Source organism: Ixodes scapularis, unplaced genomic scaffold (assembly GCF_016920785.2).
Source record: "Ixodes scapularis isolate PalLabHiFi unplaced genomic scaffold, ASM1692078v2 PGA_scaffold13__105_contigs__length_92229423, whole genome shotgun sequence".
NCBI lineage: Eukaryota > Metazoa > Arthropoda > Arachnida > Ixodida > Ixodidae > Ixodes > Ixodes scapularis.
Window position 1 is genome coordinate 22,496,652 of NW_024609839.1, and position 17,036 is coordinate 22,513,687.

A 17,036-nucleotide genomic window follows, 5' to 3' on the forward strand; every position below is an offset into this window, starting at 1 on the left:
GATCCTCGCACCGTCATCATCCAACGCCGTCCCACATCTACACCTGGTGGTCATCGCAGCCAGTGCACCGACGTCATCAACATCGACGGAACCAGCAGCTATAAAGCCGAAGACGGACCTACGACCTACCAGTGGGCACGGCAGCTCTGTCAAGAACATGCGGCTAAACCCGCTTCTATTCTTCATGCAGTTTGTGCTGCTGTGGCCGAAGTCTTTTTTCGGCCCGGTGGTTTCTGCTGATTCGGTGGCTGCTCCGATCCTCGCACCGTCATCATCCAACGCCGTCCCACATCTACACCTGGTGGTCATCGCAGCCAGTGCACCGACGTCATCAACATCGACGGAACCAGCAGCTATAAAGCCGAAGACTGACCTACGACCTACCAGTGGGCACGGCAGCTCTGTCAAGAACATGCGGCTAAACCCGCTTCTATTCTTCATGCAGTTTGTGCTGCTGTGGCCGAAGTCTTTTTTCGGCCCGGTGGTTTCTGCTGATTCGGTGGCTGCTCCGATCCTCGCACCGTCATCATCCAACGCCGTCCCACATCTACACCTGGTGGTCATCGCAGCCAGTGCACCGACGTCATCAACATCGACGGAACCAGCAGCTATAAAGCCGAAGACGGACCTACGACCTACCAGTGGGCACGGCAGCTCTGTCAAGAACATGCGGCTAAACCCGCTTCTATTCTTCATGCAGTTTGTGCTGCTGTGGCCGAAGTCTTTTTTCGGCCCGGTGGTTTCTGCTGATTCGGTGGCTGCTCCGATCCTCGCACCGTCATCATCCAACGCCGTCCCACATCTACACCTGGTGGTCATCGCAGCCAGTGCACCGACGTCATCAACATCGACGGAACCAGCAGCTATAAAGCCGAAGACTGACCTACGACCTACCAGTGGGCACGGCAGCTCTGTCAAGAACATGCGGCTAAACCCGCTTCTATTCTTCATGCAGTTTGTGCTGCTGTGGCCGAAGTCTTTTTTCGGCCCGGTGGTTTCTGCTGATTCGGTGGCTGCTCCGATCCTCGCACCGTCATCATCCAACGCCGTCCCACATCTACACCTGGTGGTCATCGCAGCCAGTGCACCGACGTCATCAACATCGACGGAACCAGCAGCTATAAAGCCGAAGACGGACCTACGACCTACCAGTGGGCACGGCAGCTCTGTCAAGAACATGCGGCTAAACCCGCTTCTATTCTTCATGCAGTTTGTGCTGCTGTGGCCGAAGTCTTTTTTCGGCCCGGTGGTTTCTGCTGATTCGGTGGCTGCTCCGATCCTCGCACCGTCATCATCCAACGCCGTCCCACATCTACACCTGGTGGTCATCGCAGCCAGTGCACCGACGTCATCAACATCGACGGAACCAGCAGCTATAAAGCCGAAGACTGACCTACGACCTACCAGTGGGCACGGCAGCTCTGTCAAGAACATGCGGCTAAACCCGCTTCTATTCTTCATGCAGTTTGTGCTGCTGTGGCCGAAGTCTTTTTTCGGCCCGGTGGTTTCTGCTGATTCGGTGGCTGCTCCGATCCTCGCACCGTCATCATCCAACGCCGTCCCACATCTACACCTGGTGGTCATCGCAGCCAGTGCACCGACGTCATCAACATCGACGGAACCAGCAGCTATAAAGCCGAAGACGGACCTACGACCTACCAGTGGGCACGGCAGCTCTGTCAAGAACATGCGGCTAAACCCGCTTCTATTCTTCATGCAGTTTGTGCTGCTGTGGCCGAAGTCTTTTTTCGGCCCGGTGGTTTCTGCTGATTCGGTGGCTGCTCCGATCCTCGCACCGTCATCATCCAACGCCGTCCCACATCTACACCTGGTGGTCATCGCAGCCAGTGCACCGACGTCATCAACATCGACGGAACCAGCAGCTATAAAGCCGAAGACTGACCTACGACCTACCAGTGGGCACGGCAGCTCTGTCAAGAACATGCGGCTAAACCCGCTTCTATTCTTCATGCAGTTTGTGCTGCTGTGGCCGAAGTCTTTTTTCGGCCCGGTGGTTTCTGCTGATTCGGTGGCTGCTCCGATCCTCGCACCGTCATCATCCAACGCCGTCCCACATCTACACCTGGTGGTCATCGCAGCCAGTGCACCGACGTCATCAACATCGACGGAACCAGCAGCTATAAAGCCGAAGACGGACCTACGACCTACCAGTGGGCACGGCAGCTCTGTCAAGAACATGCGGCTAAACCCGCTTCTATTCTTCATGCAGGTTGGTTGCTCGTACTCCTTGTACAAAAGCGACGAACTTTGTTTAGTTGTGCTGCCGTGCCGCACAACTGTTTTCTCGTGCTTTGTTGATACCGTCGCGCTACTCTTGCAATTAAGCGGTGACATTGAAAGTAATCCAGGTCCTACAGTTGAAGAAATGTTGGCTCAAGTTTTGGAAAACCAGTCCCAAATGGCCAAGGAACTTGCCGCTATAAATGAAAATCAAAAACGAGCGGAAGAAAAATTTACGGAAATTAACCAGAAGTTAGGGAGCTTCGAAGCTAAGTTGTCGACCCTAGAAGCGACAGTTAAACTTTTTTCTGACAATGAAGAACGGATCGTATCAATGGAAAGTGGAATGGCTGATTTGGTAGACAAGATTGACGATCTCGAAAATAGGAGTCGTCGAAATAATCTTGTAATTTTTGGCGTGCCTGAGACCGATGACGAGACAGCTGAATCACTTCATAGAACCGTAGTGAATCGACTGTTTTGTGATACGCTTGGTTTACCAGCTGTAACCACAGAGAGAGTGCACCGCCTCGGGCGTCGAACAGATGGTAAAACTAGACCAGTCATGGTGAAGTTTTTAAATTTTTCAGAGAAGATGTCAGTTTTGAGAAACTGCCCGAAACTGAAGGGATCGACGACCTCTATTTCAGAAGACTTTTCTTTACGTGTTCGAAATATTCGCAAACAGCTCTGGGACAGCGCTATCGAAAATCGTAAGAAAGGCGATAAAGTTACTCTAATCTACAACAAGCTAAAAATAAATAATACACTCTACATCTGGGACGCCGAAAAACAGACACGAATAGCACTGAGTCAGCCAAAACCCTCGCGACAAATATGACAGTCCAGGCGCAATGCCACTGATTCGATTAGATTCTTAAATTTGAATGCGAGGAGCATAATGAATAAAGTTGTTGATATCGAACACGTGTTACTGACGCGGAAACCGCACGTCACAGTCATCACAGAAACCTGGTTACATGAAGAAGTATCTGATTCTGAGGTTATTCCCCCAGACTATAAAATAGTACGAAAAGACAGACACACGCGTGGTGGGGGCGTAGCCATTATTCTTACAAAAAATGTGCACTATAACCGAATGCCAGATATTGATGGCGTAGAAATTTTATTGGTTCGTGTGAACATTTTTTCTACATCCCTTATCATCGGTGCTTTCTATAGACCACCTAGCAGCGGAAACTTTTTCGAAAAAATAAAAGACTATTTTTCAGAGAATGTACACGCGAACTCCAGAGTTATTTTTGCTGGCGATTTCAATCTACCAGACATTGACTGGGAGAACAGTTGGTCTTCGTGCCAGATATCGCAAACACTATTAGAGCTATCTTTTTGTCATAATCTAAATCAAATTGTACGCTCCCCTACAAGACTTCTTGAAGAAAAAGGCTCGATACTGGATTTGATATTTCTTTCCCAGAACTTACTTGAACGAGTACAGTGCATTGAAGTAGTGGAAGGCATTTCAGACCATCAGATGGTATTACTTACTTTGCCTTTAATGAATCAAACAAGCAACACAGAAAGACGTAACGAATACTTAGACTTCTCTAAAGCTGATGACGTTGCTATTATTGACTCGTTAGCCTTCTGTTTTAGCGATTTTCTTCGTGCTTACGAAGTGCCTGAGTACGACGTGAACTTTTTCTGGAACTTCTTCGAAAATGTCGTTCTCGACTGCATCAACAAATTCATACCAAAAAGAGTAAAGATTTCCAGCAAAAAAAAATCCGTGGATTAATAGGGAAATTATCCAAAAGCGCCGTAAACTCCGTAGACTCCGTAAGCGATCGAAGGATGGAAGCCACGTGAGGCAGTTGGACCATGAACTGAAGGAAAACATTAGGGAGGCGAAACATCGCTTCTTTGATGTGACCTTATCTTCTTTTCTCCAGTCTTCGCCTGAGAAGTTTTGGAGGTTTATATCGCCCTCAAAGTCTAGGGTAAACGAGTTGCATATTAATAACGACATTGTGGACGACCCTAAGGGCATTGCTGATACTCTCAATAACTACTTCACGTCGGTCTTCAGCCTTGACAACAATCGAGGGCCGGTGCAGGCGGCTATGCCGGGAAACAGTTCATGTAGTAGAAATGCTTTGCCGAATATAACGATTTCTGAGGAGGGTATAGTGAATTATCTACTGAATGTTGACATTAAAAAGGCAGTTGGGCCAGACAACATTCCTAATGCCTTTCTCAGAAGATACGCGGAATGGAGCGCCAAGTACTTGGTTTTGATATTCAGAAAATCTCTGGAGACGTCCACGGTACCCTCCAAATGGAAAGTCGCAAAGGTTATCCCAATTTTAAAGTCTGGTGACTCAAGATCAGTTTCCAATTATAGGCCTATTTCTCTGCTTAGTACGTGCAGTAAGGTGTTGGAGCATGTGGTGTTTAAACACATATCGACATATCTTGAACAAAATAATTTTTTTACTAGTTTTCAACACGGTTTTCGCCAAAAAGTATCTACCATTACCCAACTGACAGAAACTGTGCATGAATTTGCATCTGTGATTAACGTAAGGGGGCAAACTGATGTGATTTACTTAGATTTTTCGAAAGTCTTCGATCGCGTATCGCACGAAAAGTTACTGATAAAGCTGTCACCAGTTTTAGATAATCCTGCTATCTTGAAGTGGCTTGAAAGTTACTTATCTCTGAGACAGCAGTTTGTTCAAGTTGACACCGCATGCTCCGGTACCACACACGTAACCTCTGGCGTCCCACAGGGATCGGTCCTGGGGCCTTTGTTGTTTTTAATATTTGTGAATGATATTGTTTCTGGAATTCCAGTAAAGATCCGACTGTTTGCGGATGATTGCGTTATTTTTAGAGAAATCAAAAGTTCTGCGGACTGCGAAGTACTAAGCTCCTCGTTAGAAAAATTGTCTAGATGGTGTGATGACTGGAAAATGTCACTAAATTTATCAAAGACTGTATGTATGTCAATTACTCGAAAAAAGGAGCCTATTATTTTTAATTATTCGATTGGGAACCGTAACCTTCAGACAGTGAGTTCATATAAATATCTGGGGTTGATAATAACGTCTGATCTTAAATGGAATGCTCATATCAATCAAACCGCTAGTAAAGCAATGCGTAAGCTTGGTTTCTTGCGTAGGTATATGAGGCAGGCCTCCTGTGATACAAAACTACTACTGTATAAAACTCTTGTTCGGCCAGTGCTGGAATATGCTAGCGTCATTTGGGATCCACATACCTCATCTTGTATATCAGAACTTGAGCGAATTCAAAGATTAGCAGTGCGCTTTGTGTATAACATGTACTCCTCATATGTATCTCCATCAAAACTCTGTAATGACGCAGGCCTGGAAACTCTACAGGAAAGAAGGAGAATAAACCGCCTGAAATTTTTTTACCTTATTGCCAATGACGAGCTTGGAATAGAGAAAGATAGGTATATAACTTTTTTTTTGCCCAAGGTCTACCAGATATACACATAGCAGAACAATAAAGCCATATAAATATAAAAACGATACTTTTAAGTTCTCCTTCTTTCCTCGTACAATCATCGATTGGAACAGCCTACCACCTGACGTTGTAAATGCTACCACATATTCCGATTTTTGTTTTCTGTTGTCGCAGCAAGTGCATCCTGCTTGAAAGTATTTCAATGTACCACTCCTGTTACGATCTCGCAAGAGATTGACAGTATCAATAAAGAAAAAGAAGAAAGAAAAAAGGACCAGGCGGAGTTTTTTAGTCGCACACGAATCACACATAGCTGTGTTTGGAGGTTTGTGTTGTCCTTTGTCCCACTCGTTCCCCTTCTCCAGAGATTATTATTGCTCTTATTATATAATGGAATGTTTCTCATGGCGCCCTGGAACACTTTTCATAAAAAGGTTTCGCACATAATATAATTTAAACATTGCGCTAATTAATTTGTGTTAATTAGCCAATTTAAAGCATAATACAAACAATATGTTGCCTTTATGTATATAACTAGGAACAATACTGGGTTGGTTCGACTCGCCAGAGTGCATCATATTTTAAAGCCTTCGCAAAATAGCTGAAACACTTGTAGTTGGGTGGTCAAAGTTGAATATTTCGGCTTACACTTCCAAATGAAATAAAGAACAGCTGCTCTGGACTGTATTTCTCCAATCCAGGTAGTTTCACTCGGCTTGCAGGAGTCCGCGTTAGGGCCGTTTGCAGAGCCTGTAACGTCATCCATAATATTCATTAAAGTGAGCAGTTATCGCTATTTTCCGAAGCATTCTGTAGCGCGTTTGCATATCATGCTCTCTCACAGAGGCGAAGTATTATGTTAATTAGCCATATAAACGATTTAAAGAGGTGCTAGCGGTTAAACAGCGATATAAACAGGTGCTAGCGTATTACTTGAATCAAATAAATCAATTGTTGCCTGCAATCCCAACTGAAACATGCTTAAAATGTATATTAGTTCCAGGAACATAAAAATTGTTGTGCAATAATCCCTTTTTTGTTTTCTAACCCGAGCCTACGTTACTAGAACTTGCGCATAAAAATGCGCAAGTTCTAGTAACAAACATGAAAAAGAAAGATTCTACAAACAGGTAATTGAGCTAGAATATACAAAGCATTCGAAACTCATGATTCATTATTATCTTATATTTTTTTGCAGTGCCAGTAATAAACTATCACCAAACTTACACTTGCCCTTCATGCACTTGTAATAAAAAAAATGTTAACACAATTATGATGAACAAAACTTAGTGCCTTACAACTTTTCAGCTTTAATTAGTTCGAGAGTAAGAAGTTTATTTGAAGTAAAAGGTATTCTATTTCGTTTTAAATTTAAGCAATTTGCAAGATGGGTGTATAAAAAATTACATTAGTACAGAGATCCCCAAACTCAATGCCGCCACAAGATTATCCGGTTTTGGAACATTGTTCTATTTCTGCGTCTAACCGCCAAACTACGAACAACGTGGTGAAGGTTTGGCTCTTCATTCACAGCCCAGCCCGGGGAAAACATTCCGGCTTTTGCCGTGACCACTTTAGCTTTTGAATAGCCGGCAATAAAGAACTATTTTGGGTAGTTTAGTGGTGGCTGTACCTTTGATAAGCACTGTACTATCGCGGACAAAATGAGCTCGAACAGTTTTTCATACTCATCTGGCTTACCTGCAAGCAGTTTTTGTTTTACTGAGCTGTGGTCGTAACTGGGAATAGTATGTGATGTACCGGTACTTTACCTGTGACTATTTAATAAATGGAGATATAAGATTTATTTTGGTGACCGCAGACGTACACAGAATTGCGGGTCCAGTTGTTTCATCCCGTGTTTTGCGCGGAGGTAGATACACGAAAAAGAAATTGTGTATGCTTTTGTTAAAAAAAAAAAAAAAAAAAAACGTGATGTGATCTAAACTGCTGGCGTGGTAAGAAGAACTCATTTGAAGCAACAAACTAGGCGGTAAATTTGGTGTCCGCCGAAACTCCGAAGTCGTGTTTGTGCCCATAGTGTCGCGCCGCGTTGTCGACCGCTCAGTAGTGGCAGCGTCATAAAGCGGCAGCTATAGCCGCCGGTGTGCATCATCTCGTGCTTTGCTACTGTTGATTCGGAAAGTGCTAACGCTTTCACTGGCGCCACTTGATAAGCTGCCATTAGAGCTGCCGAAGATCACAAGTTCGCCTTCATATGAATCGCAAGAGTACAATTATGCTTCACAGAGTAATCTTGAACTATTTTGTCATTTAGAGTTTTCTTGTTGCAGCAAGACGACGGCTCGCTGAAGTTCATTGTCGCTTTTGAACATTTACCATGCCAATATCGATGAAACATTCGCCGTACAACGTTCCGCAGTCGAGGCATGATAGATCGTGAGCGTTGCTAATTGATAATCACGTGTTCGTTTAGACACGAGCGGGAGTTCCGTCGCGGAATGGAACAATTTAGAAAAAAATATTGGGTCAAGCGGAAAACGAATTTAATTGAGCATTGTCGTGCTCCTTTTGCTGCCGATGATACACCAACGTAACTCTTTGGTTTTGCTATGCTCAAAGTAATTTTTTACTGTATAATTATTTACTCTTTTCACTGTTTATGCACCATAAGTATTTCATAGGCTAATCTCAAATTTCATGCATATCTTGAAGTTTATAATACGATCAGAATTGTTGTCCAGGAGGTTGTTCTATTTTATATAATATCCATTCATCTCTGACCTAGGAGCTTAGATAAAAGACATATATTCAAACAAGAGCCTATATATCTCAAACCCATGTATGACATCTGATTATTGCTGTTATTTTAGACGATGCTAGCTAAGATATCTTCATATTGAATAAAACAAAATAAATAAAAAATAACTATTCAAAAAACCTTAAAATTCGGGCAGTTAGAGTTTGGTCCTGTATGCAAAGTTGTTTTTCCTGAAAAAATAATTTCAACTTACACTACAAGTCCTTTGCGCGTGTTGAATTGAACATATTTGAGATTTCATTTCCTATATAATTTATGCCATCACTTTGAACGCTACAAATGGCATTATCATTTAAACTAGGTAAACTATTGTCAGGTGCGTACCATATTTTTAACAAAATAATAAAAAAAAACGTGGACGACGCTTAGGCTTCGTTTTTAAAAAGTGGAACGCTATGGCGTTATCAGGCCCTGTTTGCATCACCTTCCCATTCGCCGTACAAACGTGCATTGCACGGCCTGACTGGCCCGCAGGCGAAGGGTCGTGGGTTTGAATCCCGGCTAAAGTTTTTAAACTATATTTTAAGGGTGATGATTTACTTTATAAAGTGAAATAATTTGAGACATTCGGTGACCTTTAATTCCCATTACATGTCATAATTTAATCACTTTCATTTCACGCGTGACATCATGTGAGCGTTGTGGGTTGTTTGAAATTCCCGCGCCAGGTCATGTGGCTGTGACGTCATGACCTTATCGACCAATAAGGATTTCGGCGTCACGCCACCAAAGCCGGCGCGACGCAAGCTCCTTAATCCTATCGCGTTCATATAAAGTTTGTATATTTATTTCCCTAACTTATTGTAGTTGAAAAATACGTAGCAAGTTTTCCTGTTGTGCGAAATGTAAATAAGTCTGGTGTAACACAAAAAGTGTCGCCCAAATCTCAACATTTTTAATTGGTCAGTCAAACATTCAAGATCTAAATAATGCCTCAAAAGTGATTTCATTATCGTTCTAGTCACAAGCTGGACCGGAACAGATATTATTAAAAAGTTTTTTCTTAATCATCGCCTTTTTTCTTTTACTTTGAACTAAATCAATCGTTTATAATTCTTATGTTTTGTATTCGAACATAACTTTATTTAATACCAAAATAAGCGGCCAGCGAGGCGTCGGTCATCATGGCTGCCGTTCGTCTACCGTCCGTTGGTCGTGCCGCGCACGGCTTGATCGCGGTGTTGACGCGATACGCGATGCGACTGTGGCGCCATCTCTAAGCGGGGTGTGCAGTCTATACACTACAATAATAATCAAGGCGAGTCCTTTTCACACCTTTATTTTATTTATTTGTAGACTAGAGCATTGAACATTTTAAAATATGATCAAGTCAAGGAACGGGAAAGACCATCCTCTGCAAACCAGTGCGATCATACACAGGAGGTCTAGAGTGAAATGAACATAATTAACGTAGTTTCCGTGGTCAAGTATTCTTTGAGGATAATAACATGCTAGAGTGAACACTATTGACGCAGAGTAGCATTTATTCTGCAACATTAGTCTTGTTCAAAATACTGGGCTCACCGTCGAACCCCGCCTATATTCCACAAGCAGAATTGGCAATGTTAACCCTATACTGGCAGATGAACAGTATTGTAGACCTAAAATAATTTACAAAACGAGAATCCTTTGAAATGCAAATTTGCAACTCTAAATTTAGTATTCTTGAGACACAAGTTCTTTATTAAATGTGATAAATAGATTTAAAAATGTTGCAAGCTAATGCTAGAATAGCGAAATCGCGTGCTTTGTCATTCTTTGAAATCCTTCGTGTTGACCGCGTTCTGGTTGCAGTCGCGAAAAAAAAATTCAGTTTAGAAAATTAACTTTTTGTAACTATGTAGAACATGCACATTAAATCCAAAATTTTGTTTTCAATTGTTCAATACCTCTGACATAGGCATATGTATGCATCGTTAACTGGCAGATGAAAAATAAATGTTAACCATTTGTATATAGTTCAAGTGAATGTGAATGCATGTTTGTGTTACAGAAAAGAAATAAATCAATTACACAAATTATTGACACGTTCGTTCTTATCTAGCCAGTTGAAGGTTTAGAGAAAAAGCGTTTTCGCTGATGGTCAGGGTATGAGGAAAGCACACCCTAGCATGCTGTCGTGGTTCAGGTCAACCGTCTGAGTAAGATAGGAGAGTGCACGGTCGGACGGTATGAATCAATTTATATAACACAGCGACATACGTAAATAGAAAAGATGCCTATTGCCTAAGTATTTACACCTGTACAGTTAGAAATGTCTTGAACTCTCACGTCCCCGTTCAGGTTGATGACCTCCCGCGTTGGGGTCACCAGTGTCTGTTGAAACTTGATGATGGGTTCTCGCCGGAGCCAGTTGCTTTTACCAGGGGTCGCTGCCGAGGTAATTCCGGGCTCTGTTGGAGGTGGCCCAAGTTTTTCTCCGAGAAATTTCCCGCCTGGGTATCAGGGTTCGTCGCCTTGATAGTTTGGATCTTTGTAGAGGGCTGCGGGTCCGAGTTTGGGTGGAGCCGGCCTGCGTCTGCGGTTCACGGCCGAGGACTGCAGCTTTCTCAGGTCACCGTCGAATTCATCTGCCTCTGCGGTTCGCGGCCGAGGTAGGCAGCGTTCTCGGGGCACCGTCGAATCTGTCCCTCTGCTCGAGCCCCACTCTCTCGAGCTTCTCCTTTTTTTCTTTTTTTTTCTTCACTTTCCACCGCCTAGCCTGGCACCTCTTCTTTCCTCTTCTTTTTTTCACCGCGTAACGTGACATATGCCCAGGGATAAAGCGCGAACTTATTTCTCCTTAGAGTGGAGGGCCTCGAAAGCGAATATAATAAAAAAAATGCAAATCCAGCATGAATCCATTCTTCATACAATGACATAGTTCAATCAATTACTCGATCAGTCACAACACTGTCTAAATCAATTGAACCGCGTATCGATGGAACTTACAATAGGCGGAAGTAATAAAAAAAAGAAGCAAACCACGACACGAGACAAACTTTTTTTAAAAGAGGAACTCGTGTCGTTTATTTGTTTATTTATTTATTTAAGCAAGTAAATAAATCCAGATTTCTTCTTTTATTTTCCCGATAATATTGTGTCTTTGTTCAGTACTTCTACATGGCATGAGAAAGAAAATTTGCCAAAATTGGCGCTTGCCTACAATTTTGTGGCAGTTAAGTGCACGAAGAAAGAACAAAAAACTACCTTGTATGCGATCCTCATGCCGCCGTTGTCCGCAATATTTTCTCGCAAATTCCGCAACCCGTACAGCTGTAATTATGAATGCAAAGAAATTATATTGCCTTCTTCTAATTCACATTAATGGCGTAGTATTTGCTATTTCTCTCCGAAATTCGCGAAATTTATATTGCACACAGAATACGTTCAGGGGGAAAACATCAACTATAGACAAGCGGTTAAAAATAAACTAATATATCTCAATCACAAATCAATAAAAAGCAGACACGTCATCAGTCTTTGTCTTAAGTCAGTCTCTCTTGCACAGCCCGACCCAGAGCATGACGCTTGGACGCCAAGTAAATACGAACATTATTTCAACCAATAATTTTGAAAGGGGTTTTTGATGGAAATAACGCCACTCTAGTAATACCACAATTATAATCAGAAACTAAAGGCTACCTTTCGTCGCCCACCTGGTACTGAAGTCTCAGCGGCTTTCACTGGCTTTCTTCTAAGTTATAATGTAGACCTTATCATTGGACTCCTGTTGCATTACAGTCGCCCCAGAGAGGCCTAAATCTCCCGTACTTGGTGCGGGAGTGCCTATTTCTTGTTAATAACATACAGTTTTTTTATTTTTAGCCTAACCATTTTTTTTAAATAAAGTAATAAAAGTAATATGAATGTGGTTTTAACGGCGTGTTTATATTGCTCGGCGAACATTAGTTAGAAATATAACCGTCACTATTATCAAACTAATTAAGTAAACGAGTTTTCTTTATAACTTTTTCATTACTTTAATTAGGATATATATTTATGTTACAAATTTTAAGGTGGATGTATGCCTAGACGGATCCATTGTCTAGAATTCGCTTAACTAGCCCGTGTTCCGATATTTGTTCTCAAATTTAATACTTAACCAAGCATATTTTCATTCAATCCGACAATCCCGCGAAAGTGGGTGCTATAGCCAAACTTCGTTACATTGGCCTGAAAAAAGTGCTGAATTCGGGGAAGAAAATCGCAGAACACGAGCTGATTACGCAAATTTGACAAAGCAAAAATCTTGGCACACGAGCGCCTCAAAGTTTGTAATATAAACATATATCTTTATTAAAGTAATTAAAAAGCTTATTTACAAATTTTAGCTAATTAGCTTGATAATAGCGATGGTTTTATTGCTAACTAATATCTGCCAAGCCATATAAACAGAGTGCAAATCAGATTTATATAACTTCTTAAGCCTTAATTAAATATTTTGGTGCAGCTAGAATAACACCCTGTATATAAACACTGAAAGTGTGTTTAGATAACCGTCGTTTAAAATTGCACTACAAGTATATGCAAGGCTCAATTAGCGTCACACTATAGGGACTCACGGCGAATTTATTTAAGAATAGTCAAGACCGTGGCGTCATGACGGGATTGCGATTTTGACTTCACGCCTAATTTGCTGTTATGAATTGCGCGTTTCCGACCTTTATTCTACCTTCATTAATCCCACTATTGATTCAAATTTTATTTAAAAATAATGCAGTTTTAAATCCGCTGAAGAAAATAGATCTATTACCCGATAAATGGTGTGAATTTCTAAATCCAACAGATTTTTCTTACATGGTGTTGGGAGTTAGATTAGTGCCGTCTTTACCATGCCTTTATATTTTACCATGCATTTATATTTTACCATGCATTTATATTTTACCATGCATTTGTATTTTTTTTAAATTACCGTCATGCTAGGTTGAATAATGAACTAAAATGTGTTAGTTAGCTTTAGAATTATTAGTCTCTGGGTCATGTTGCCATTGCAGTATTGACGGCAATTATTAATAGGGTCAGACCAATTTGAGGAATCTACGGAAGCAAAGATTTTTTAGATGTTAATGGATCAATGTTCGCGTTATTTTGCCCGATTTAAAAATTGCGCTTAAAAAGAGCGCATCAAGCCCTGCCCACAATATGCTTGGAAGAGTGACGTAGTTGTTTAGGTCACGTCATCATTTGTGCTGTCGGCGCACCCTCCAAGCTCACGCTGCCGAGATAGTAACGCTATTGTGGAAACGACCACGTTACTCTTCGCGTCATTACGGACGGGGATTGATGCACTATTTTTTTTGCGTAATTTTTTGCAGTCCATAAAAAACGCGTAAGTTACCTCACAAAAGTCTAAAAAAACATTGCATTTTCACAAATTCTTTAGTTTGGTGTTACCTCTAATTGTAATTGGCTTTTATACTGCAATTCCGACATAACCCCTAAAACCAATAATAAAAAAGTTTACTAAGAGATCTTAGTTAAATAATCAACTTGCAGGGCAATTATTCCCTCATCTAACATCCACCGGGCTTCATAGGTATATGGTGAAAACAAGGGTCCTGACGCGCAACCCTCTTTAAAAAAAATTTCTTCGAAAAAAAGACAAACACTGTATATTACCGGTTTTAAAATATTTTAAAGAGAGCAGGATGTGCGCTTTTATCTAACAGTTGCCGGAACTGAAATCTAGGTATTGGAGACTACGTACCGGCATGCCAGCTTCTGTGTCTCTAATAGCACTGTATTGATTGGTGAAACAATTGGCCAGAGATTCGAATTTCTTCCGCACAACGGGGCTCCACCAGTCGTGAAGCTTTCCAGTATCGTCAAACTGGCTGCCTGTAAAATGAACATTGTATCTAATTACACAGCAGCCCTAGGAAGAGATGTTTGCTTTTTTAGTGGACACTGGTACGCACTCAATGCTAAGATAATGTTGCCACATTCCGCGATAAAAAAGAAGGAAAAGGAAGTGAACAAGGAAGAAGATTACGGCGTCGACCTAGAGATGCGAACGGACTTGGAGATGTCCCGAAAATGTCGCGGAGATACTACAGCTTATAAGATGATGGTCGAAAAGAGCCCAATAGTGAGCCCGCAGAATGAGAGGTAGCCTGGAACGGAAAACCTCAGAAAGGAAGGCGTAGGGGGAAGTGAGGGAAACCTCTGAAACATTTTTTTTACACTAAATATATTGAATGTCTCGAACGTCTTGCTGCCGAGCGTCGTAGTTTGGTTCATTTATTTTGCGTGTTCACACAACCTCTCATTATAAAATTTAGAAAGTGGACACCGCTTCTTAATTTTTATTATTTTACTTTCATGTAGTTGACGTAGTCTTATGCTCATTAATGTGTAAATTAGTTTCTTGTATATTGTATTGTTTAAATGCCTGTTTATTGATTTTCTTCGGTATACTTGAACACTATAGCCACTTATTTTCTTATTGTGTTAAAAGGTTTTGTTCCTGCTAATATTTGTAGTACCTTCCACAGTAACCTTAAATGGTCCGTAGTATCCTCTAAATTAATAATAAAAAAAGATAAAGTGCAAGACACAATCGGAGATACTTGAAGCGACGTAGGTGAATTTCGGCAGAGACTAGAAAAGCCTCAAAACCGTAGTTCACATCTGGACCCATGCGCGGCCATCGCCAATGAAGACCACTCGAAGACGCGACTTCGTCCAAGATCCTTGGCGCAGCGATGATTACGCTACGGATGACCGTCATATGAGCTCTAGAAGCATAACTACGATGAACATCACAGAACACTCTTGTGGTCCTATCAAAAACACTGTGCTACACTTGGAAAAAAAAGAAGATACTTGTGCAGTGTTCTTTTTTAATTTTGTTGAATATACATTTTTGTGTATCCCAACAAACATGATAATTTTCTTCATTCAATCGGTTGCCCTAAACCTGGAAAATGCAAACTCACCCAGGGGAGCATGCGTTAATTTACCCTCTACAAATTTAATTAATTTTACAAATTAGTATCAACTCATAAGAGTAACTGCGTCTTTGTCTTGCGTTTGCAGATTGCCAAAATTATCTTGGCTTGCTCAATAGAACTGCCAGCAATATTGTGTTATTTCAAAAACGCTGTGTGCACCAGCTTTTTTTATTTTCTTGGAGTAAGTTAAGTGAGACACCCTCTAGATTCAAAACTGGCACTACGCTGTCGCATAGAAAACCATCTTTTCTTCACATTTTCAGACATAGCCTCCTAAGTCGAATGCAACTAGTACTGAAACTTTATTATTAATATTTACAATAATAATAATAATGTTATAATAATTTGGATTAATAATTAATAATAATATTACATGTTTATTGCACGGACACATAAAGCCAGGTAGAGACACGGGTTGATCAAACCCATCTAGGGCATGTGTGATGAACATTACCTTGATGAGCACGGTGCGTGTAGTCAAACAGAAAATCACAATTGTTAACAAACATTGTTTCCAAATACACTTTAGTACAAAAAGTGAATTTAATATGAATCCTCACAGTATATGACACCTCACAACAATCAAATCCTGTATGGCTTGTGTGGCCGAAACCCAGCCTCCAGCGAAAGTTGGAGCGTCAAAACTACTTCATCCAATAGCAGTGATTTCACAACCTAACAGTTGCTTCCATGTGATTCAGCGCCACTATAAAGAAGGGGAAAAACTCACTATGCAAATCGCAAAAAAGATATAAAGCCTATTTTAAAAATGTCCAAAGATTCAGAAACAAGAAAAAAAACTTTGGTTACACATAGAAATTAAAAAAAAAAACGAAGTATGGTTCAAAATGTCCAGAAGTTAAACCCAATGCAGATGGAGTTGCCGAAACAAAGTCAAAGTAGATATCGTAGGGCATGTTTAAGTTTTCCTTAAGAATCCGTCTCAAAAATGTTGTCAGAAAACTTATTAAACATGTCCGGCACATAAAATCGCATCAGTCTTCTACCAGACTTTGTTGGCACCTTGGTGCTTCAAAGCGTGTTGTATGTCTTAGGGAGCGAGATGCAATGTGAGGAACTTCAAAAATGGTTACTCCAAAAGTATTTTAAAGCAACCGTTTTGGAAAACAGAGCTTGACATAGCAAGAAATTTAATTCAGCAATTTATTCCTGTTCTGTGTCGGCATCTGAACTGTTTATAATATGTTTAAATGTTTATTTAAAACATTGTCTACTTTGGTGTGCCATGGTTCAGAACAACCACCAATGATAGTGATTTCATATCTGAGAATGCTATTGGCTAAAACGTCAGTATTCAATGATTTACATATGGTGGGACGAGATACGTTATGTTATACAATAAGCTAGATGCACGTGTGAGCATTTTGCATACAGTTCCTCGATGTGTATTCCATGACGTCACTATCGAACTTAACACCTTGGTACGTTCCGTTGTTACGATAAGAAACAGGGTTACAACTGCGCGAGGTGCATGATGACGAATGTAAGAATAGAGGCGCAGTGGGAACAAAAACTTTTAAAGGATTATGGAAACATGCGAGATTCGCTTTTGTGTTGTTAATTTTTAAAGAATTTTACTCAAATCACTTCATCAGATGATT

The 17,036-nt window shown here is 41.2% G+C and overlaps 1 protein-coding gene across 1 annotated transcript in view; it reads right to left on the reverse strand.

Moving 5' to 3' along the window:
- LOC120844441 (neprilysin-2-like) overlaps positions 1 to 17,036 on the reverse strand; it is an 85,625-nt gene that overhangs the window by 8,211 nt on the left and 60,378 nt on the right. The window contains exons 16-18 of the mRNA XM_042289729.1: positions 14,169 to 14,299; positions 11,669 to 11,734; positions 6,346 to 6,447 (exon numbers count right to left, since the gene is read on the reverse strand). Of these exons, the coding sequence (XP_042145663.1) occupies positions 6,346 to 6,447; positions 11,669 to 11,734; positions 14,169 to 14,299 (299 nt within the window). The remainder of the gene's footprint in view (positions 1 to 6,345; positions 6,448 to 11,668; positions 11,735 to 14,168; positions 14,300 to 17,036) is intronic.